The sequence below is a fragment of the Halichoerus grypus genome, chromosome 1, assembly GCF_964656455.1.
Source record: "Halichoerus grypus chromosome 1, mHalGry1.hap1.1, whole genome shotgun sequence".
In the NCBI taxonomy this organism is placed as follows: domain Eukaryota; kingdom Metazoa; phylum Chordata; class Mammalia; order Carnivora; family Phocidae; genus Halichoerus; species Halichoerus grypus.
Genome location: NC_135712.1, coordinates 212284816 through 212307369, shown reverse-complemented (window position 1 = coordinate 212307369; position 22554 = coordinate 212284816). Strand labels below are relative to the sequence as shown.

The 22554-nt window shown below is 58.2% G+C and overlaps 1 protein-coding gene and 1 long non-coding RNA gene across 2 annotated transcripts; both read right to left on the bottom strand.

The window, feature by feature from the left end:
* Positions 1–2443: 2443 nt before the first annotated feature.
* On the bottom strand, positions 2444–7052 carry LOC144380114 (uncharacterized). Its single transcript, XR_013443932.1, has 2 exons — positions 6969–7052; positions 2444–3434 (listed from the first exon to the last, which is right to left on the bottom strand). It is a non-coding gene; the product is annotated as an uncharacterized LOC144380114 (long non-coding RNA).
* A 9854-nt stretch (positions 7053–16906) lies between these two features.
* Positions 16907–22547, bottom strand: NDUFA11 (NADH:ubiquinone oxidoreductase subunit A11). Its single transcript, XM_036111956.2, has 4 exons — positions 22346–22547; positions 18668–18760; positions 18453–18575; positions 16907–17089 (listed from the first exon to the last, which is right to left on the bottom strand). Exons 1-4 carry the CDS (start codon positions 22440–22442, stop codon positions 16977–16979), a joined length of 426 nt encoding a protein of 141 aa, XP_035967849.2. The 5' UTR covers positions 22443–22547; the 3' UTR covers positions 16907–16976.
* Between the last annotated feature and the right edge of the window lie 7 nt (positions 22548–22554).

The window sequence follows — 22554 nt, the reverse complement described above, 5'->3', positions numbered from 1 at the left end:
TATGGCAGCCCCCTCCTAGGAGCCAGGAGGTCCTTGGCAGTGACCTTGAAGAGCACAGATTTAGGGGGATGTGGGATCCCACCCATGTTGAACCCAAGATATTTTTTTTCCTAGAAACAGAATGAAAAATGCCACTGTGCTGGAATGCTGCAAAGATCGGGGGAAAAAACAAACAAACCATAAAACAAAAGAAAGACACTGGGGTACCTGGGTGGCTCAGTGGGTTAAGCATCTGCCTTGGGCTCAGGTCGTGATCTCAAGGTCCTGCTCAGCGGGGAGCCTGCTCTCCCTCTCCCTCCCCCACCCCGCTCATGCTCTCTCCCTTTCTCTCTCTCTTTCTCACTCACTCTCTCTCTCAAGTAAATAAGTAAAATCTTAAAAAGAAAGAAAGAAAGAAAGAAAGAAAAAGAAAGAAAGAAAGAAAGAAAAGAAAGAAAGAAGAAAGAAAGAAAAAACTAAACCAAAACCAAACACAAAATCTCTCTGTATTGCAAGTCCTTTTCCCAACGGACAGGACAGAGAGAGTCCAAGGTCAGGAACTGTGAAGGGCTCTGGGGTGCCCATGGAGGCCAGGGCTCTGGGGGCTCTACGCCTGTGGTCTGGCACCTAAATCGGAGCTTCCCATGCCCCACTCCACCTTGGGCCCACCTGGACCCAGAAAGACCCCAGGAGGGCAGTCACGAGGCCTTGCCCAGGGGGCACCCACTGCATTGTGGGAGGGGGGAAATTTGCCCCAAGAGGCCTTACCTGGGGAGGGGCGGCATGCAGGGGGTAGCCAGCAGTTGACCAGGAAGTTTAGGACCGAGGCACATGTTTCTCAGGTGTGGATTAGACCATACCATGGGAGGGACCTGTCGCTACTGCGCGGCTCAGCCCAACCCCCACACCTGCTATCAGGTGACCCAGGTGTCCACTCCCAGGAGCTAAGCCATCACCAAAAATCTACCTGTGGGACCCTCTCCGCCTCTGCTGTGATATAATGATTTATAAGAACTGCACGTGTATTTGGTCATTCATATTCCCCAAATCTATTTCTTGGATGTATTCGGTCTTCATCCCTCATTCCCAAAAAGGCTTCGGAGCCATAAACGTGAAATGGGTGCCTTGTTCATGAAGGTTACTTTTGGACCCACCCAAGGCTGGGGCTGGTGGCCAGGAAGTTGAATCAGCCCGTGACCGGTGAGTAAGTCAACCATGTCTATGTGTGAAGTCTCTATAAAACCCCAAAGGACAGGGTTCAGAGAACTTCTGGGTTGGTGAGCAGGTGGCTACTGGCAAAGAGTTGTTTGCCTGGAAAGGCGAGGAAGCCCATACTTTGCCCTGTGCCTCTCTCCACCTGGCTGTTGATTTATTTTATTTATTTATTTTTTTAAAGATTTTATTTATTTATTTGACAGAGAGAGACAGCGAGAGAGGGAACACAAGAAGGGGGAGTGGGAGAGGGAGAAGCAGGCTTCCCGCGGAGCAGGGAGCCTGATGTGGGGCTCGATCCCAGGACCCCGGGATCATGACCTGAGCCGAAGGCAGACGCTTAACGACTGCTGGCTGTTGATTTATATCATTTATCATGTCCTTTAATAATCTGGTAAATGCGTTTCCCAGAGTTCTGTGAGCCAGCCTAGCTAATTAATGAAATCTAAGGAGTGGGTCCTTGGAACCTCCTCTCTGTATCTGGGTGTCAGAAGCACAGGTGATGGGGGCGTCTGGGTGGCTCAGTCGGTGAAGCATCTGCCTTCGGCTCAGGTCATGATCTCAGGGTCCTGGGATCCCCACACTGGGTTCCCTGCTCAGCGGGAGGCTGCTTCTCTCTCTGCCCCTCCCCCCGCTCGTGCGCTCTCTCTCTCACTCTCTCTCTCAAATAAATAAATAAAGTCTTTAAAAAGAAGAAAGCACAGGTGATGGCCTGGGCTTGCGGCCAGCTTCTGAGGTGGGGGCGGGTGGCAGGCTTGTAGGAGTGAGCCCCTAACTTTGCGGGACCGGATGCTGTCTCTGCAGAAATGTGTTGGCATTGGCCTGAATTCCCTTAGAACTGCTTGGTGTTGTGGGTGTGGGAACCCCAACCCCACACTGGAACTGGGTCTGGGAACGTTAGAGCTGGTGTCAGTGAGCCCGCACTCAGATCCCATCACGGGCAGGACCAGTACCCTGAGGCTCGTGTGGCTTTGGGCATGCAGCTGACCCATCCATCAAGGGAAAAGGATGACTGAAACTGCTGGTTCTCGAAGTGGGTTCTGTTCGGGGGTGGGCAGGGGTTCCTCGGAGGGTGGAAAGGGGCCGGTGGGCAGAATTTCCAGCTACCCACCTTCACTTCCACCAGATCCTACTCCCGTGTTGAGTCGGTCAACAAACATTTCTTGACTACCGGCTATGTGCTGGGCCCCCAGGATATTGCAGGAAGCAAGTGGGTAAAAAAAAAAAAAAAAAAAAAGAACACACCAAGAAGTCATAAGTGAATGTAAAATTATAATTTGTACCAAGTGAGGAGGATGGGACCTGGTCTGGCCTTCCTGGGTGTGTGATCTGTGAGCTAAAGCCCCAGAGGAGTTCTCTTCATAAAAAGGAGGGAAGAAGAGCTTTCTGGGCAGAGGAAAGGCCTGTGCAAAGGCCCTGAGGCAGCAAGGAACGGAGGGATGGAGGAATTCGGTAAGGCTGGGTCTTCCTGAGCAGGAGATGAGGTCAGAGCTGGCATGGAGGCCAGGCCACATGGAGCCGTGTCTGCCTATGGTCAGCAATGGGGTGGGGGGATAGGGAGCCACGTGCGGCTTCCGACAGAGCCGTCCCCACATCCTGAGACTCTCTCAGGCCACCATGTGGGGGACAGGCTCCTGGGGACAGAGCAGAGGCAGGGAGACTAGGAAGCAAGAGGCTGCTATAGGCTGGCCAAAGTCTGAAGTCCAGCTCCCAGGAGTCACCCTGTCCCCAGCCGGGATACCATTTCCGTGTGAGGCTGCTTCCCGCGGCCTTGACGTTTCTAGCTCTTCTGGGCCGGTGGGCGTTCCGGGAGGCTGGGGGTCTCCTAGGGCCGGGCATTGACACAGGAGGCTGGCCCAGATCTACTCATGGCTCACTCTCTGGCAGGGGGACTTATCTGGTGACTTATTAAATTATAACTCATGGAGCTGTCGGTCGTTATGTTGCTGTGTCCCCGCCCATGGCCAGGTGCGAGACGTCAGCCTTCCCACAGCGACCCTGCTGACGATGGCGACCGAGGTCCCGAGGGCAATTCCTTGCCACAGGTCACTTGGCATCTCGAGCGCACTGAGGGACCACCAGTGACACCAGCAGCTCTTCCTGAAACACTCTTGCCCCTTGCCCCCTGGTTACACCCTAGCTCAGGGCAGATCTGTCCTCCCGGGAGCTTTGGCCACACTGTGTCGCTTTTTCTGCTGGGCCGACAGCCCCATGGGGACGCAAAAGCCGAAGAACCAGAGAGGCTGGAAGAGAGAGTAAGAAAGCAGGTTGTATCTCAAGGATTTAAAAACCTAGGAGCTCCTGGCTGGTTCCGTCGGTGGAACGCGCGACTCTCGATCTCGGGGTTGTGAGTTCGAGCCCCACGTTGGGTGCAGAGAGGACTTAAAAATAAAATCTTAGGGGGAGCCTGGGTGTCTCGGTTAAGCAGCTGCCTTCGGCTCAGGTCGTGGTCCCTAGGGTCCTGGGGTCGAGCCCCGTGTCGGGCTCCCTGCTCAGTGGAGAGCCTGCTTCTCCCTCTCCCTCTGCCTGCCGCTCTGCCTACTTGTGCTCTCTGTCTCTCTGTCAAATAAATAAATAAAATCTTTAAAAAAAATAAAATCTTAAAAAAAAAAAAACAACCCAAACCCAAGCAGGTGTTTAGTGGCAGGCCATGAGGTTCTGTCTATTGCACATGTCTGTCAAAGTTTGCCTGGCTGTGTCTGCAAGTGTGTTGGGTTGGAGCCCTGGTCCTGCCTTTCACTCCCTGAGGGATCCGGGACCAGGTGCCCCACTGTCCCTCCCATACCGCACGAGCACCTCTGGCCCTGCTCATTGCTACTGTCTCCAGAGGGAGTGAGCGCCCTGTCTAGGGGAGGCTCCAAGCAGGAGGGCTCTGCTGTGGAAGTCACAGCTCCACACCACTTTGAGATGCCCCAGAGGAGCCAGGAGGCACTTTATCCGCCCTGGGGCCAGGCCAGGAAGGTTCCAAGAGGCTTCCAGCGGAAGCTCCCGGGAGCTGGGACGGCAGCCAGATGGAGACCTCCCCCGCCAACCGTGTTCCTCCTCTCCCATCTGCTCCTGGGTCCGATGGCTCAGATCCATTTGTCACCGTGGCTAGAGAGGTGATGGAGGTGGTGCTGTCCCCAGAGGGTCCCCATGCACAGCGGTACCTCGGACCCCACCGGAGCTCTAGCCATCTGTCACTGAGTCACAGGTGGGTGTGGACTGGACCAGGAGCAGCGAGGCTAGGGGGCTGACGGGGATGTTCCACGCACCAGCCCCCCAAAGCTGACTGTCCGAGCGCCCCACAGGGCACCAGGAGGCTGGAGGTGCTCCTGCGGTCAGTGACTGCAGCCAGGCTGAGCCCCTGACTCCAGGCTGCCCCAACCGCCGGGAAGGGGGAGATGGTGATTGGGGTTCATGGGAGGCCTGTGGGGCTCCTGGTCCCTCCAATTCTGCCTACTCACCCCCCTCCCTCTGAGCCCTGGCCCTCGACAGGGACTGGGAATGAAACCCTTGGGTATAACAGGGGTTGGGAGGGGGCGGGTCACCTCCCAAACCGCCCCAGTTGGCAAGTGATCATCCCTGGCAGCCACCGCACCCACCCTGACTCCTTCCTCATGCCTTTCGCACCGGTTCCCTCCACCTGGCACGCCCTACCCTGCCCTTACTCTCTTCCTTCTCAACGTGCCACCTGCCCCCGGGGACCTCCGGCCATGGTCCTTCCCTTCATTTCGTTTTACGGCCTCAAACCACCTGTTCTGCCTAATATTTTATTTCAGACTCTATTGCTATTTTTATTGTCTACTTCCAACAGCTGGGAAGTGGGACTGGGCGGGGGAGGGGGGTTGGGATTTGAGCCCACTGGCCTTAGAATGTGCAGGTGGACCAAAAGTCAACACCTGGGGTCCAGCCTTTGGGGGGTCAGAGGACCCCTCCTGCCCAAAGCCAGAGGGAGCTGGTGCTTGTCCTGGATTTGCTGTGTGACCTGAGAGATTGCCTGACCCTCTCTGGGCAAGGCTTGCCCAACCAATGCCAGGCAGGCCTCCCTGGAAGGAAGCCGGTCCCAGAGCCCAGACTGGGGGGATCCCCTCCTTCAGGCTCAGGATGAGCTGGCACCAGTGTGTGGGATGAGACGGGGCCATCTGTACTCCCCAGCCGGGGTCTCTGGCTACATCGGACCCCCCAGTGCCTTGCTCCCTGGGCTGGGTGGGTGATGGAGCTGCCAGCCTGCTGGAAATTTCTTTCCCCCTGGGGCCTCGGGGCTGTGAGCCAAGGGTGGCTGGTGGCTCAGGAGGCAGGTAGGGGGCCCCTTGGGCTGGGATGGGTGAGACATGAACCACATATGTGATTTGAGGCCCAGGAAAAGGTGATGGGGGTGCAGGCACAGTGCCTGGGCATGAGGCGGTCACCCTAGCATTCCCTGATGTTGGCCCAGGTGGCCAGGGGCCAAGGAAGGTTCCTCTCTGAGCCTTGGAGAAACTTCCAGAAAGAGGGAGATGTTCGGCTCTCAGACATCAGTTCAATTGGAGGCAGTGACCCTACGGACAAAGGGTCCCTAGGCTGCACTCTGTGCCCCCCACCCCAGGGACTGGCCCTGCCCCAGCCTGCAAGGCAGCCCTGGCCTGGCCTCCCAGGACCCCTGGCGTGCAGCCAGCCAGTGAGGAGAGCAGCCCCAGGTGTGTGATGTGGGTGGCAGGTGAGCGATGGGCCCGGTGAGGCTGGCTCAGCTCTGGGGTTACTGGTGGGCTTGGCAGAGGCCCTCCAGGCCCCCCACACTCTCACCCACCGGTGCCCCTCCATCCTCCCACCCGGCCCCAGTCAAAGGCACTGCAGGGATTACCGAGTATCCACTGTGCAGACAGGGAAACTGAGGCTCACAGAGTGTCTGGAATTCACCCCCCCACACACACATACACCACCAAAAAGACCCCTCAGTCTCCCTTGGCTCTTGCTATCTCCAGAGAGCAGCAATTTCCCCCAACCCCAGAATGTTCTAGAATGTTCCAGAAGGCCTCATTTAAAGTCAGAATCCACCCTGCAGCCCCTGAGTGGTAGAGCTGGGCTGGAACCTGGACCCGTCTATCTGACCTCAGAGCTCTTGACCACAAGAGCTTCAGGGAACAGACTTTGACCTCTGGCAGCTGTGTGACCTTCGGTGAGTTACGTCACCTCTCTGGGTCCCAGTCATCTCCTCTTCAGAAGGAAGCCAACGCCGACACCCTCTTCAGGTGACCTGGTGCATCTCCCTCATGCTCCCGCAACGTTTGAGGGGTTCTGTGGGGGCAGAACTGTGGGCAGGGGGTTGGAAACCCTCAGGCCTGGACCCCTGGCCCTTTCTGGGCCTCAGTTTCCCCTCCTAGGTTATCTTTAAGAACGCTGCCTCTTCCTGCCCATCGTCACGGTGCTGGGGGCTGCTGTGGGGAGAGGGAGGGGGGAAGCTCCAGGTGACAGAAACCTGGCATCCCTGAGCTGCCTGCCCCGTGCCTTTCTTCACCCCGGCCCCCTGGCACGTTGGGGTCTGCCCGCCCCTGGCACCCCAGCCCGGCCACTACACGTGGCTTAAATTTCAGCCCGTGGTGGGTGAGCGGGGGGGGGGGGCGGCTGGACACGCTTCATTTTCCAATTTCTGGAAATAAAAGCTGTGGGGCCCTCTATTGTCAAGTGGAAAAAAGCCATTGCAAAACTCGATGTGAAGAAATCAGTGCCTAGGTGCATCACCGCTGCCCAGCACGGGAGATAGAAGATTCCAGGGAAGACTTGGGGGCTGGGGAACAAAGGGCCCTTTTTCCTCTCACCCTGAAAAGGCTCTGTGGAGCTCGCTCGCGTGTGGCGGTTTTAGAATCAGAAAAACCAGCGAAGGTGTTTTGCAAGACAGAAAGTGGTTCAGAGATCTGTTGGGACAAGGAAACAGAAAAGCATAGAATTTGTTGGTTTGTTTTTGGAGGACGTTTTCCAGCGTTCTAAGACACCTGTCCCTCCACTGGCAAAAATCTGGGCCAGGAATGCCAGCGACCTGGGCACCGGGCCTGGCCCTGCGGGGAGCAGATGGAGATGCCACGTGCAGAGGATGTGCCCAGAATTTGCCCCTGCCCCCATCCCCACTGGCATGCTCCGGCAAGCAGCAATTTCCCCCTACCCAGGCTCTCTGAATGTGCCTGAATTTACAGTCGGAATCCACCTGCAGCCACTCAGGTTCCCGGCCCAGCTGCGGCCCCTGGCCCTGCCCTCAACCTGGAGGGTTCCCGTGCTGGGGGTTGGCCTGGGAACAAAGGTAGAGCCGGATGGTGGAATTTCGGGCCACGTCTCTGCTCAAGACCCTCCCGTGGCTGTCATCAATCTTAGCGGCAAAGCCCCCAGGTCCTGCCGCATCTCCCCACATGCCTCCTCACTGTTCATACCCCAGGACCTTTGCATGTGCTGTTCCCGCAGCTTGGAACTCTCTCCCTCATACCCACGTGGCTTCCTCAGATATCGCTCCCTTGAATCATTGTCTTTCCAACTGCCCCCACCAGCACTCCCCAGCCCCTCTCCTGCTTTATTTCTCTCCACAACAGTTACTACCATTTAACTAGACCATGTATTCGACTTATTGGCATCATTCGCTCTTGCCTTTCTCCCACCAGAAAGCCCCACGAGGGAGCTCGCTCTGCTTTGTTTCCCGCTGAGCCCCAGCACCCTGAATAGTGCTGGACACACAAGAGGGCCTCAATAAACACACCTTGAATGAATGAATGAATGAATGAACAAGCGAATGAATGAATGGTACTTAGTACTGTCTTGCAAGTACTAAGCACAGCTGGAAAATTCTCCTGTTTCTTGGCTTGTCATTGCCTTTCCCCCTAGACTGGGAGCCCCGTGGGACAGCGCCTGGGTCCCCCCATAGGAACTGGCACCCAGTCACTGCTCTGTGAGCAGGTGTTGGATAAATTACAGCATTTGTGAGTCAACCCAGATAGAAGTTTGGAATCTTGGGAAATGATTAATGAAGACTTCAGGAGGACTTTGGAGCAGGAGTGACCCTCACCCACCCTCTTCCTTGCCCCCCACCCTGACTGCCCTGCCCCTCGCTGTCTCCAAGCGGGCCTACAGGTGAGATGTTCCTGACCCTGGGTGACACAGGGCGGGCCACATGGGGATGGAGCCTGATGGCAGGCGCAGACAGGCAAGGAATGCCTTGCCAACAGGAATGAATAAACAGGCTCCTTGGATGTCAGAGGTTGGCTGGGGGGGGGGGATGCTTTGAACCTCACGCTTGGCTGAGGATGTTTGGACAAGGCAGGAGGCCAGGGGGTGTCATCAGGGCTAAAATTAGCCTCTGATTCCCGCTTAGTCCCTCCCTCTGGGGCCGGGAGAGAGGCCAGGACAGGCCATCACTTAAGTGGGCTAACTTTGTGCCAGGCCAAGCTCCTTGAATATATGAATGCATTTAATCCTCTCAACGGCCCCAAGAGTTGGGTGCTATTATTATTAGTAGTAGTATTATCCCCATATTACAGGCGAGGAGACTGAGGCACAGCGAGAACAGTTGGTTCAAAGTCATACAACTCGCAAGGGGCAGAGCTGGGATTCAAACCTGGGAATTGGGGACTGTGCCCTCACCATCGGGCCTGTGTGAAGGTCAAGGAGATAACAGATCTCACACAGTGGGTACTCGGGGGAGGCGGCATGGGGCCCCTCCTTTCCTTTCCCCCAGGGACCTCTCTCCAGAGTCACAATTTCAGCATCCAAATTAAAATACGACCATTGCAGTTGGCAGATAGATGTGGCCTCAACCTCTCCCATCCCACCTGGGCCTCTATCCTGGGCCCCCCCTGGAGCCCCAAGTCCAGTGTCTCAGTGGGGGGACACACCTGACGGGAGCCCCCCAGCATTTCCTGGGGGCAGGGTCCCTCTGACTGGCCAATGGTGATCAGCATCCGGGTACTCACCCATAACGCAGGAAGGACAACTGAGGCCCACTACCCATCCCGGTGGGGCTAGAAAATGCTGCCAGATAGCATCCAGCTGAATCTGAACTTCAGATAAACAGTGGATCAGGTTTTAGTATAAGTGTGTCCCACAAATTGGATGGGACATATGCTAACATACCCTAAAACGTGGTTTACCTGAAGTCCAAACTTAACTGGCCATCTGTATTTTTGTTTGCTTCATGTGACAACCTTCGCTGGTGAAGGAAGGGGCGTCCAGGGAGGGGGAGGGCAGGCAGGTGATGAAGAGGTTGACTAAGCCACAGAAGGTGCTCAGATGGCCCTTCAGCAAGGTGACTCCTGATGAGTTTCCCAGGGGCTGGAGTGGAGGGTGGAAGGAAGAGAGATGGGGAGGGGGCCCAGGGGGCCTCTCTGCCCCCACACCACCCCCTCCAGGTCTTGCCTGCTCTGGCTCATTATTCATTTTTAATGGTGGTCACTGGGGCAGAGTGTGGGCAGGGAAGGCCTGGGACTGACGCCCCGCAGCAGGTGGCCTCACTAATGGGGGCTAGAGAGGGAGTGGGGGTGAGGAGGGGGGTGTTCTGGCCCACCAGGGGGCTGGCCTGGGGCGGGAGGCAGACCCCATCCCCACCCTGCCATTTCCTTTCCCGTGGAGACGGGAGACCAGGGCTGCGTATCTCTGCAGCCCCACCCCATGCCGGGCAGTCTCCTCCTGGGTCAGGGATGGAGGGTTGCTCCGGCTATCCCAGCTTCCTCCCACCCTCTGGCTCCCCACGTGTCAGCCTCAGCTGAGCCTGTTACCCATGGAAGTTTACTGAATCCTTGGACATCCGGGCCCGGTGATTCCTCTGGGCCCCTCTCTGCCCGTTCAACCCCATTACGGTCCTAGTCAGCACCGGTCCTGGTCAGCCGGAGTTGTAACTGCCTGCTCGCATGTCTGTCTCCCCCACTGGACTGTGAGCCTCAGGAGAGTCCAGATCCCCTGGACTGGATCTGCCTTGGTCACTACTGTGTCCCCAGTGCCCGGGGCCCTGGGACACTGCAGGCAGAAGTGCTCTGGAGTCAATCACAAGGCCCTGGCTCTGCCCTCGTTTGCTGTATGACCCTGCGCAAGTAGCTGTCCCTCCCTGAGCCTTGGTTTCTCCATCTGTAAAATGGGGTACTAGCACCACCTCCTTCCGAGCCTGGATTGCAAAGAAATCATTTTGTATTAAAGATATTGGAGAGGTGCCTGCGTGGCTCAGTCGGTTAAGCATCTGCTTTCAGCTCAGGTCATGATCCCCGGGTGTTCTCTCTCTCTCTCAAGTAAATAAATAAAATCTTTTAAAAAAACCATGATATTGGAACCATGCTTGGCTCCCACCATGAGATACTGCTATACACCTACTGGAAAGGCCGAAATCTGGAGCTCCAGACAACACGGATGCTGGCGAAGATGTGGAGCTCTCATTTGCTGCTGGTGGGGATGCAAAATAGTCCAGCGCACTCTGGAAGGCATTTTTGGAGGTTTCTTACAAAAGTAAATACTCTTCCCATGCGATCCAGCAATTGCACTCCTTGGTATTTACCCAAAGGAGTTGAAAACTTATGTCCACACAAAAACCTGCACAGCAATGTTTATGGCAGCTTTTTTCCTAATTGTCAAAACTTGGAAGCAACCCAGACATCCTTCAGCGGGTGATGGATAAACTGTGGGACATCCAGACAATGGAATGTTATTCAGCGCCAAAAAGAAATGAGCCATCCAGCTACAGAAAGACACGGAGGAATCTTAAATGCATATGATCAAGTGAAAGAAGCCATTCTGAAAAAGGCTATACACACCGTAGGACTGCAACTCTGTGACATTCTGGAAAAGCAAAACTGGAGACAGTCAAAGGATCGGTGGCTCCTGGGGTGGCGGTGGGTGGGGAGGGATGAATGGGCAGAGCCCAGAGTTTTAGGGCAGTGAGACTACTCTCATCCGGTAGAGGTGGGTACCGGCCATGCTACATCTGTCCAAAGCCACAGAATGTACAGCACCAGCAAGGAAGAGCCCTAATGTCAGCTATGGATGTTAGTTTCTAACAATGTATCGATACGCGGTCACCAATTGTAACAAATGTAGCGCAGTGATGGGAGCTGTTAATGAAAGGGGACACTGTGTGGGGGGCTAAGTTGGTGTATAGGAACTCCGGACTCTCTGCTCAATTCTTCTGTACACCTGAAACTGCTCTAAAAAATACAGGTCGTTAATTAAAAAAAAAAAAAAATTCAGGAAGCATGTGGGTATATTCACCCACATGCAAAATGGCTCTTAGTACAGACCCTTCTTCATCGCTGAGCTCTTGCTAGTAGCAAAAAACCTGGGAAGAGAGAAAGGTGCTTTAATGGGGATGACAGTACAGCCACAGGATGGAATATTATGCGGCCGTTAAAAGCAAGAGATGGGTCTTTACTGTGCAGGAAGAAATCCAAGATGTGTTGTTGTCGGGAAACCGGACTCAGGTCTGTGAAACAGCAGGGACAGTGGGATAGACTTTCTGTAGGAGGAAAAGAAAATGTACAGACGTGCTTGCTTCGGCGTGGAACATTGCTGGAAGGAGAAACAAGAAGCTGGGCTGGTGGCCTCTGGGGAGGGTGGCAAGGTGGGGGGTGGCTGGGGAGAGAGGTATTTTATTCTGAACACCCTTTGGCATATTGTAAATTCTGAGGTCTGAGTCGGTTTTACCTATTGAAAAAAAAAAAAAGAAACTGTAAAATAGATTTTAAGCAAGGCTGCTGTGGGGGGGAAAATGGCAAAGCAAAAGCATGTAGATGGGTTTTTCAGAAAGGAGGGAGAATTTCAGGCCAGGCCATGGGTCTGCCTGCAGCCCCTCCAATTGGGCTGAGAGCCCTCCTGCCTGTCCAGTCCCCGGACCGTTGCCCTGGCCCTGGCTCACACCTTTCCTGCCCTGGTTCAGGGACTGCTCAGAGCCCAGCGGGGCTCCTGGAGGTGAGCCGGGGGCTGGGCTGGGCCGGGGCCGACCACCCAGCCTTCCGTGAAGCCCCCAGGCGGCTTGGCTGGCTCTGAGGAAGGATATGGGGCTGGGGGCCAATGCAGGCCTCTCTCTGCTCCCAGTCCAAAAAGGACCAGAGTAAAAGGGTGAGGGGTAACTGCAGGGGAACTACCAGAGGTCCTGGCGGGGGTGACTATTCTGTGCCTCAGTTTCCCCACCGGCAAATCACTCTCCGGCTGTGGACGCCGGAGCTGACTTGTATCCACAGAACTGGGGGCTCCGCTGGGTTCTGAGCCCTGGATGTCAAGCCAGACAGGGGGTTGGGGGGCAAAGCTCTGCCCCCCCTCCCACTTCCAGAACTCTGAAGTGATGACTAATCTGGCTTCAGGCTTTGGGGTGGTGACTCTGGGCTGAGGCTCCCCACCAGAACCCAGTCAGAAGACCCCCACCTGCCCCTCTGTAGGGAGGACCCTGTGGGCACAGCTGTCTGGTGCCCCAAGGCATTCAGGGCTCAGGCCCCCTCCCAGAGCAGCCCTTGGGACAAGGGAAAGGTTTTCACTCAGAAGTGAAAACTGGAAGCATTGCAGGGAAAGCAGGTTGGATTTCATGGTCCCCCAGCAGTCAGCACCCCCACAACAGCAAACCCCGCCCTGACTCGTGTGTCCCCTGGTAACACAGGCCCTGATGTTGGCCCCTTCCTTCACTTCACAGGGACCCCATGGTGCACCCCACCCGGCCACATGGCCTCCTCGCAGGGGGAGGGGGTGGGATGGTGGTGCACCAGGCTCCGTCCAGCCTCAGGGCCTTCACCAAGGACGGATGTCGTTGGTCTTGTTGGCTGATGTGACCCCAGGCCCGAGACAATGCCTGGCACACATAGGTTCTCAGTAAATACTTGTGCCTTCCAAGTCTTGACTTGAGCTTTGGTTTATGGACGGTTTCTTTCCCCGTGGCCCCCCTGCCCGGCCATCATCTAATGGGGGTGTCATGAATGGGACCTTGCCCAGAGCTCGCACCCAGGAAGCAGGGCTGGGCCACAGATTTACGGAGCCCCGCTGTGTCCCTCGGCTGCTTGTTGACCCAAGGGTGTAACAGCCAGGATATGTCCCAGCCCTCAGGGAGATACACGGTCTGTGAGACAATGCATGTGACGATGACGTGGGATCTAGAAGCTGCTAAGTGCTGTGGGCAAAACTGGCAGTGGGTAGAGGGTGTGTAGGGAGTGCTGGCCGGGTGGGATGTCACTTCTGTGAGGTGTCAGGGAGGCCTCAATGAGGAGGTGACATTTGAGCTGAGAACTGGAGGTGAGGGGGTAGCTGTGGGGCTGTCTGGGGGAAGAGTGTTCCAGGCAGAGAGCACAGGCAGTACAAAGGCCCTGAGGGCAGCACTGGCCTGGTGTGTTGAAGGAACAGCAAGCAGAGGGAGCGAGGGGTAGAGAGGGAGGAGGGGGAGGTAAAGAGGAGACAGGCAGGTCATGCAGGGCCTGTGGACCTCAGGGAGGACTTGGACTTTTACTCTGAGGAAGGTGGGAGCCCAGGAGGGCTGTGGGCTGAGGGCAGGACCCGACCCAGATGCTCACGGGCACCCTCTGGTGGCTGCATCAGGGAAGACAGATTGCAGGGTGGGAGTGGCAGGTCAGGGGAGGAGACTGTGTTGTGGCAGGAGGGCGATGATGGGGGCTGGCCCCGCTTGGGGCCGTGGAGGGATGGAGAAGTGGGTAGATATAGGACAGGGTCTAAAGTCAGGCGGATTCACAAAAGGGTTAGAGGGCGGAAGGATGAGCCCTTCAGGCCCCACACGCCCTTCTCCACAGACTGGTGTGTCCCACCCTGACCCACATGCAAGGTGATTTTTCATTTTTATTTTATTTTTAAAGTAGGCTCCATGCCCAGCGTGGAGCCCAACGTGGGGCCCGAACTCACAAGACCTGAGCCAAGATCAAGAGTCGGTGCTTAACCGACTGAGGCACCCAGGCACTCCTCGCATGTAATTTTTTAAAGGAATCCGTGGGGGTGTCGCTTTTGAGATCACTTGGCCTTGTCCCACTGGATTCCAATTGAGACCGCCTGGGAAGCCTTCCAGATAGGTTGTTGCCCCGCGATAGCTAACGACCACCAAAGAACTAAGGCCGAGAGCCTGCTGCGAGAAGCCTCCTGGCTGGGCCTTAGTTTCCCCATCTGTAAAACAGGACCAGCAAGAGCAGCTCCCACCTAGGGCTGTTGCAAGGATTGGATGACCTAACAGTAACAACTGAACCTTCCTGGCGGTGGGGAGAGGCTCCCCCAGCTCTTCTTGGTCGGATTTAGCCTGCTCACATTTTCTTGGCTTTACAGAGAGCTCGAGACCCTGCAGCAGAGCCTGGAGGGTTGTCAGTCCTTGCAGACTTGTCCCCACTGGGCAGGGTGTCTCCAGGGATGGGGGCCTTGGGGAGCGTGTGCCCCGCTGCCCCAGAGGTCAGCCCCGGGAGGAACAGCAGGCCCTTTCTCACTCACCAGCCCTGCTCTGTCCTCCACATCAGGACTTTGATCTGTCTTCTGCCCAGGACGCCTTTCCCCCTCACGCACATCTAGCAAGATCTCATCCTCGGATCGTCAGACTCTCGCTTCCCTACCTCACTTCGTCCTCCCCCAGGAAGCCCTCCTGCTCTCCCCAGTCCCCTGTCCTGGGGAGGCCCTTTCTGAGTTCCTCCTTTTGTTCCAGACCAGACTGCTGGAAATGGCTTCATCAAGCTCAGGATGGGGACAGGGGGACCACTGTACTCTGGAAAGGTCCTTCACTACCCCAAGCAGGGGCCGCTGGGGCAGGAGGTGGGGTCCCAGGCAAAGTGTGTGTATGGGGACTGGATACTATAAACAAGGCCGGCCCCCCTGGGGTCTCCGCGTGGGGCAGTATGATGTCAGTCCCTCACAGCCTCATAAATGTTTATGGGCAAGGGGGTCTGGACTTGGGGGGTCCCTGGAGCCCAGCAGGCAGCCACTCCTTCCTGCCCCATTCTGGGGGGCCTGCTCCAACACTGGCAGCCAGCCCAGAGAGGGCTGAGTAGGTGTCCAGCACAGCCCTGGTCTGAGCCAGCTAAAGGGGAAACTGAGGCTAGGAGGCAGGAAGGGACTGGCTGGCTGTGAATTTTTGCTTTTCCTCTGGGGCTTGGGCTGCACAAAGAGCCAGGGGTGGGGGGGTGGTGGTGGCCATCAGTTAAGTGCCTGACTCTTGGTTTCGACTCGTGATCTCAGGGTCATGAGATCGAGCCCCGTGTCGGGCTCCGTGGTCAGTGTGGAGTCTGCTTGAGATTCTCTCTCTTCGTCTCCCAGTCATGCTCATTCTCTCTTTCTAAAATAAAATAAGTAAATCTTAAAAAAAAAAAAAAAAAAAAAAAGAACCAGGGCGCTGAGGAAGGGTGTATGGGGAGGGGGGGCCTGGGTAGATCCGGCTGAGAAGTGACCGACTGCTGAGCCTTGACCAGGTCCCCCTTTCAGCCCTCGGTGACCAGAGGCCCTACCTGCAGCACCAGGTCCGTCGAACGACTCTTACTGTCGCCCCCGTTCTGCTGGCTGTGGCGGGCAGGATGAGTGAGGAGGGGAAGGGAGAGGACAGTGGCCTGGAGAGGGGCAGGGATACAACCCGACTCCTTCACCCCACAGGGCTGGGGGTCAGGGGGCCAAGCATCGGTGGGCTCTGCCCCCTGCCGGCTACAGCAGGGACACACCAGCCTGGTGCAGGAGCCTAAGGACCTGTTCCCCCTCAGAAAGCACAGAAGGGGGGCTTCCCTCTTCCTGGAACATTGCTGGGGGAGGGACCCCGTTGTCCCCACTTGCCACTGAGAATAAAACCAGTAAAGAACGAAGAGCTGGGACTCCGGTGCAGGTCTGGGACCCGAGCGCTCTCAGGGCTCGGCAGGTCCACGTCTCCTCCCAGCCTTTCTCCGGCCTGGCCGCGACCCCGAGCTGGGGCCGGTGCCCACTGTGGCGGGAGACCTGGAGTGGCTATGGGCAGTGAGCTGGTGAGGCCAGCCCGGCCGCAGCCCGCAGGGCCCGGGCTCCGCACATGCTGGATCCGAGCTGCCTGACACCCGGCCAAGTGACGGCCCGGGGTGGACAGAGAGCAAGGCTCCAAGTCTGGCTTCCAACCATGTCGGCACCTGGGTGGGCTGCGGGGGAGAAAGGGAGAGGGATGGGGCGAGAAGGGGCCTCAGGGCCCGGCTCCTGCTGCCTCCAGGCCACTTCCAATGCCCGACCCCGCTCCCCAGGGTAAAGCCCGGAGAGCCCTAATTTATGGCCCACCTCGACATGCTGCAGCAAGCCTTCCTTTCTGGCTGCCAGAGCACCGAGCCAGAGCCGGTTCCGCGGCACGCCGGGGGCCGGGGCCGCGCTGGCATTCCGAGGCTGCCTAAATCACTGGGCCCGACAGGCGGCGGCCGGCGAGGATCAGGATTCTTCTCTGGTCCCCGCCACAGGCCCCTGCTCTGCAGACTCCTGGTGGCCTATCAGCCACCTGTCGCCTGGGGACAAGGCTCCTGGGCCAGCCCGTCGGGGGTGCTCTGCTCCAATGCCCAAGAATCTGGAGTCAGGCCGTGCGTGGGCCCTGGGTGTGTTTTCCACATGCTGTTGGCTTTGGGGGGGCGGCGCCCAGGGAGGGGATGGCCTGTGACCTGCAGGGGGCGCTGCAGGAAGGGCTGTGGGGGGCGGTGCCCGGCTCCGGCCTTCAGGGCCAAGCTGGCGCCGCAGGCCCGCTCCCCTGCTGGGCTGCCGCGGGCGCGTCACTGTCACCCAGGCCACCAGGGACGGGGCTTCATCCCAGAGAACAGGAGAGGAGGGGAGGGAGACGCACACAAAGAATACACACAGAATTTATTTTCAGTCGCATCTGAGCCTGCCCGCGGACGGGGGGGGGGGGCGGCGGGCTACACCTTGGGCGCCGTGAACACCTTCCAGCCCTCCTGCTGGCCCATCTTGAGCAGCGCGGCTGTCATGCCCATGTACGCGCAGGCGGCGGCTCCGATCCCGTAGCTGTGAGCTGCCGGAGTTGGGAGGGCAGCGTCAGGCGGCCGTGCGGCTCCCCCCACCCCGCTGCCCCGGGGAGCCCAAGAACACGGCCTTCCCGCCAGGCTTAGGGGCTCAGGGCTGTGGGCCCCGAGGATTAAGTCAGGGGCCCCTCTGGCTGAAGATGTGTGTGGAAACCCGGGAACCGAGGCCGTCAGTCCGGGTCCGCGGAGGGGGACCCCGCGCTCGGTGGAGCCTCAGCCGGTGCGCTGGCCGCAGGCGCCAGGCCCTGTGTTTGCTCTGTGGACCGTGAACGCGGGAGCGCAGAACGGCCCTGCTTGTCCGAGGGCTGTCGCTGGGCAGGGAGGCGGGCCTGCCATGTGCAGGGCTCACCCCCTTGGCGGGCTGGGGGTGTGTGTCAAACCCCAGGATGCACGGGCCTCCCTCCACCGTGCCCTCCCTCTGCCTGACTGGAACCCTCCAACAAGCACTGGCAGACTGGTGGGCCAGGGCAGTTGCCAGCTCCGAGGCTATGGGAGGTGGAAAGAGCAGTGTCTGCTCCCGGTTCCAGGCGGCTGCACTGTGCCAGGCTGGTGCGGGGCCCCCGCCCTGCCTCCCACTAGGGAGGCATGCTCTGCTGGTTCCCAGGTGACCTCGCACCACCCAATCCCCCTCTCTGAGCTAGTCCGTACATCTCCAGGTGGGGATGGTGAGTGTAGCTCCCCTGCAGGGCTGTGTGTTTGGCCAATCAGGGCTCTGGGTGCTGGGAGAGGGACGGCAATGCAAGGACCATGCACCTTCTCCATGCTCATGGGGCAGGGGCAGGGGCAGAGACAGACAGTGGCCTTGTGTTCTCTGACAAGGTGCAGAAAAGGAGAGTGATAAGGAATGAGGGCAGTGGGGGTCCCAGATCATCCATAGGGGGGTTTGGACAGTGAAAGAGGGAGCTGTGCTGACATCTGGGTGAACAGCACTCCAGGAAGTGGGCACAGCACATGCAAAGGCCCTGGGGCAGGACTGGGCCTGGCTTGGAGGAATAGCAAGGCGGCTTGTGTGGCTTATACAGAGTGACCAAGGGGGAGAGAGGGAGGAGGGGAGGGTAGAAGGGATGTGGCAGGTTGTGCAGAGCCTTGTGGGCCAGGCTGAATGCCACAGCAAGCCACAGGGGGGTATACGGGCTTGGTGAGGTAGACATGCAGTAGGTGCTTAAGCAAAGCAGCTCTTAGTATTACTGACTGGCTGGTGGCAGAGGTTTAAAAGCACTGGAAGGTTTCACGGGGACTGCCCCCTCCTCTGCTGGGGTGAGCATCCCACACACCTGGCCCCTTCCTGGCCCCTGGTCTGGGATAGAATGGGGGATTGTGGTCAGCAGAGGTCAGAATGGGGGGCTCACTCACTGCGTGCTCCCAGGGTCAGGCCTCCGGCACAGCCTCCGATGAAGTAGTTCAGGGGGTCATCGGGCTTCTCTCGGACCTGAGCGCTGAGGCAGGACGTGAGGCCAAATATGGCGCCGATGGCAGCTGTTGGGGTGCGGGTGCGGGGGTGAGCGCTGAGTCAGGGCCCAGGGGCCAGTGCCAGGAGGGCCCCTAAGGAGAAGCCAAGGCTCGCTCACCTGCAGTAAATGTGTATCGCCCTGTCCTCGCCACTCCCTCTAGGAAGGAGTCCGGGGGCTGGAGCGTGACACTGTAGGCAGAGAAGATCAGGCCTGTGGGACCAGAGAGGGTGAGGTGTGTTGCACCAGGGCCTGGGCGCTGAGACCAGGAGGGGCCTGGCTGGGGGCAGGCCCCTCCACTATCAGAGAAACCCTCTCTCCCTCTGTCCCCATGGCACCCAGAAGGAGGTTCCTAGCACCACCCCTTCACCCAGGAAGGGACTGTTCTGAGGTTTGCCCAGGGCCCCACAGCTGCTGAGCAGCCACAGTGGGATTCCAACCCAGTCTACTGCTCCAAACCCTGGGCTCTCACCCCTACCTCCGGGCCCCAGGCCTCCCTCCGCAAGGCCTGACCAAGGCCTGCCCGGGGCGCCTTCGCCCTCCATAGTGCACCGGTCCAGCTTGCAGTGGACACAAGAACAGGCCCAGGGCCCAAGTGGCTGGGCTGCTCTCTGGCCTCACGTGCCAGCACGGACAGCACAGCTGAGCCCCACAGGGCTTGGCACCCAGGCCCTGCTCCCACTCCCAGCCAAGGCTGCATTCTCCCATGGGGCCCAGGGCTCCTTGCCGGAGACTTGGCTCCCGGGGCTGCCAAGGCCTGCTGTTCGTCACCCTTGGGCCCCCTCCCTGCTCGCAGCTTGGGCCTGGGCCCATCCCTCACACCTGGCTGGCTCAGCAGCCACTCCCGCCCACCCGGCCTCGCCACTCTGGTCAGCTTTTCCATCTCTGCTCGCCCTGGCCTCCCTGCCCGACACTGGCTCTTGCGCATGAGGGGCCCGGCAGGGGCTGGGCCTGGACCCGAGCGCCAGGTGGGTGGTGAGGCCCGAGGCTCTATCCTGGGGCATCTTGAGCAAACACTGGCCCGGACTGCTGTGTGGGTGTGGGGTGAGGCCAAGGCAAGGCCTTGGGCAGCTGCCCCGACCAGACCCTCCTCAGTGGGGGGGCAGGCCAGGGCCCACCTGGCTGGCTCCGAATCACCAGGAACCGCCCAACACGGAGCTCCCCGGATCCTCCAGCTGACCCTGCTCAGGGCAGACAACACACCCCTCCTCTCCCTACAGAACCCCCACATGGCCCAGTCACCACAGGGACCTCCCAGGGCCAGCCCGTCCCAACCTGTCTGCCAGCTCACATTCCACGCTGCACACAGACCGTGCCCCCGCCATCCTAATCCCCTCAGAAATTCTAGAACTGGGAGTGGATGAACTGTCTCCTAGCAATCATCCAATATGGTGACCTGCCACAGCCCACCCTCCCCACATCCTGCGACCCCCAGCACAGGAGGATCTCCACTGACTCGGACCTTTCTATGGCCCCCCATCACCCTGCAAAAGGCCCCCTTCCCAACTCCCACCTGCTCCTGGCTCTCTCTCAGCCTCCAGCAGTGACCTCCAGACACAGTGCACACTCGACCCTTCATTCATTCATTCCTTCCTTCACAGTGACTGCAGGTTGTCATTCCTTTTCACAGGCACTGTGTGCCCACATTCATTCATTCATTCTTCCATCCATCCAGCTACTTCATTCACTCACACATTCATTCAGTTGCTGTATGCCCTAATTCACTCATCCAGCCACCCATCCACAAGAGTTACTAGGTGCCTTCACCCATCCATCCATTCATTCATTCATTCATTCAGGGTTACTGTGTGCCCACAGGGTGCTGCTGCTAGGGGGTCCAGGCTCCCTGCCCTCCGGGGGCTCAGCATCTCAGGAAAGCCAGACAGGAAACAAGAGTGTTCTCTCAGTGAGGCCTGAGGGGAGGCAGGGAAGGTAAGGGAGGATCCAGGAGCCAAGTCCTGCACGTTGAGTGGAGCTGGCCAGTGAGAGAGAATGCAGGCGGGCGAAGTAAGCAACACACACACACACACACACACACACACACACACACACACACACACACACCCCGATACCCTCGAAGGCCCACAGGAGCTGGAGACCACCACAAATCCGAGTCTCTCAGTGACTGCCTGACATGGCACCTCTGCCAAAGTTCCCACCCACACTCCCTCCAAGACCTTCCAGCAAGCCCCCGCCCCCACCCTGGAGGCTCCTCACTCTCAGCAGCACCCCACTCCTGAGATGTGCTCAGTCTCCCCCAACAGCCTCCTGAGATGTCAGTCCACCCCCGTGGACTGTGCGTTTGTGATCACATGTGCACTCCCACTCAGAAACACCAACATTAATGTCTTTCTCAGATTCAAAATCCCTTAAACCACCCACTTCCCCTTATCTCCCTGAAGGCCCCACGTGCCCCTCAGGCGACCCCCTCCTCCTACTTTAATTCCCCTTTAGACACAACCATGAGCCGCCACAAAGTCCTGCCAGGCATTCCCCAATGTCAGCATTTCCCTATAAGAATGTGCCCGAATAAGCTCCCCCTACAGTGATCCAACCCCGCACTGCGCAACCCTCTCCAAAGGCCCCCTAGAGACCCTGCCACGCACCTCTACTGTCCCAACAACTTGCCACTCAAGCAGACTCCACATCATTCATCCGCAGGGACTCCCCACCCACCCTCTCTCCTGAGGCCCCTCCACAAGGATCCTGCACGCACAGTCCTTGCCCCAGCCACCCTCAGGAGCAGATCAGGAGACGTGGATTTGCATACTGGCTCGAAAAGACCCTGGGATAGTTAACACACCTCTGTGACCTTCAGTTTCCACCTCTGAGAAATGGGCACGATAATCGTTGATCTCAGAAAATGGAGTGATGATTAGGTTTACCTTAATCCAAATGCCTCCCAGTGGAGACTCAACTTCTGCCAAGCCTCGTTTCAGGAGCTGGAGATACGGAGGTGGCCCAAACCATCATTCATACTTCTCAAGAGAGACTGGAAGGGGCGAGATGCTGAGGTGTCCCATGCAGAAGAGTGCTAGGGCCATAGTCACCTTATGCCCTCCCAAGGCTACCCTTATAGTAGCCCCTGACCCACCTCACTTGTTACCTCCTCCGCACCCCTACGGCCCCTCTGGTGGTCCCAATAAAAGCTTCAGATACCCCTAACCATCCCGCTCTCCTGAACCCTAAAAAGACTTCATCTCACACTGGAACGCTCTCAAACTTCTGTACCCCCGAGACACAGCCATGATCCCCCCAAATAACCTCAACTTACCCTGTTGTTAAGTCTCATGAATCCCCAGCTCCTTCGACACCCAGTAAAGGCCCTCTGCCACTCAAAGACGTCCCCAGAGCCTGGGGTTAGCTTCAACAGTAACCCCCAAATCCCAGCCCCCAGCAACCGCTTCTGACGACCCCAGTGGCCACCCTGTCACATGTACCATTTCCCGGTGCCCTCCAACCCTGTCGGACCCCCTTCACACAAGAGTTCCTCAAGGCCGCCTCAGACACCCCCACGACGACGTGTCACCCCGTGAGCTACCCAGCGCTCCCGCGACCCCCTCGGACAGCTCCCAGTGACCCTGTCGCCTTCCTGCGCCCTCTGAATTAGTCCGACACCCCCACAAAGTCTATCCCGTACAAGAGCTTCCCAGCGACCCAGGGCCGCCCCAGACATCCCGGCGACAACCTTACGGCACCTGCGAGATCCCCAGCGCCCCAGCACGCCCTGGGACAGCCCCCAGCGACTCTATGACCTCCCTGCACCCTCTGCCCTCGGGACCCGGCCGAGGTGCTCACCAGCGGCACCACTGACTGTGGTGCTGGCGTAGGTCTTGCGGTGGCACTCGGTGCCATCGGGGATGTCCAGGTATTGCTGAAGAAGCGCCCGCGCCATGATTGCACACCCCTGGCCCCGCACCGTACAGCCTACCCGCTCCCGGTGTCCAAGGGCAGCCGCCGCTCGTTCTCGCGAGACTTCCTGGGCGGCGCGCGCAACCTCTCGTGCG

Coding starts and splice junctions, on each gene's coding strand:
- NDUFA11 (XM_036111956.2), bottom strand. CDS start 22,442: ATGGCGCGGGCGCTTCTTCAGCAATACCTGGACATCCCCGATGGCACC. Junction 18,576..18,667: donor GCGATACACATTTACTGCAG/GTGAGCGAGCCT, acceptor GCACCCCAACAG/CTGCCATCGGCGCCATATTT. Junction 17,090..18,452: donor CCTGACCCTGGGAGCACGCA/GTGAGTGAGCCC, acceptor CAACTCCGGCAG/CTCACAGCTACGGGATCGGA.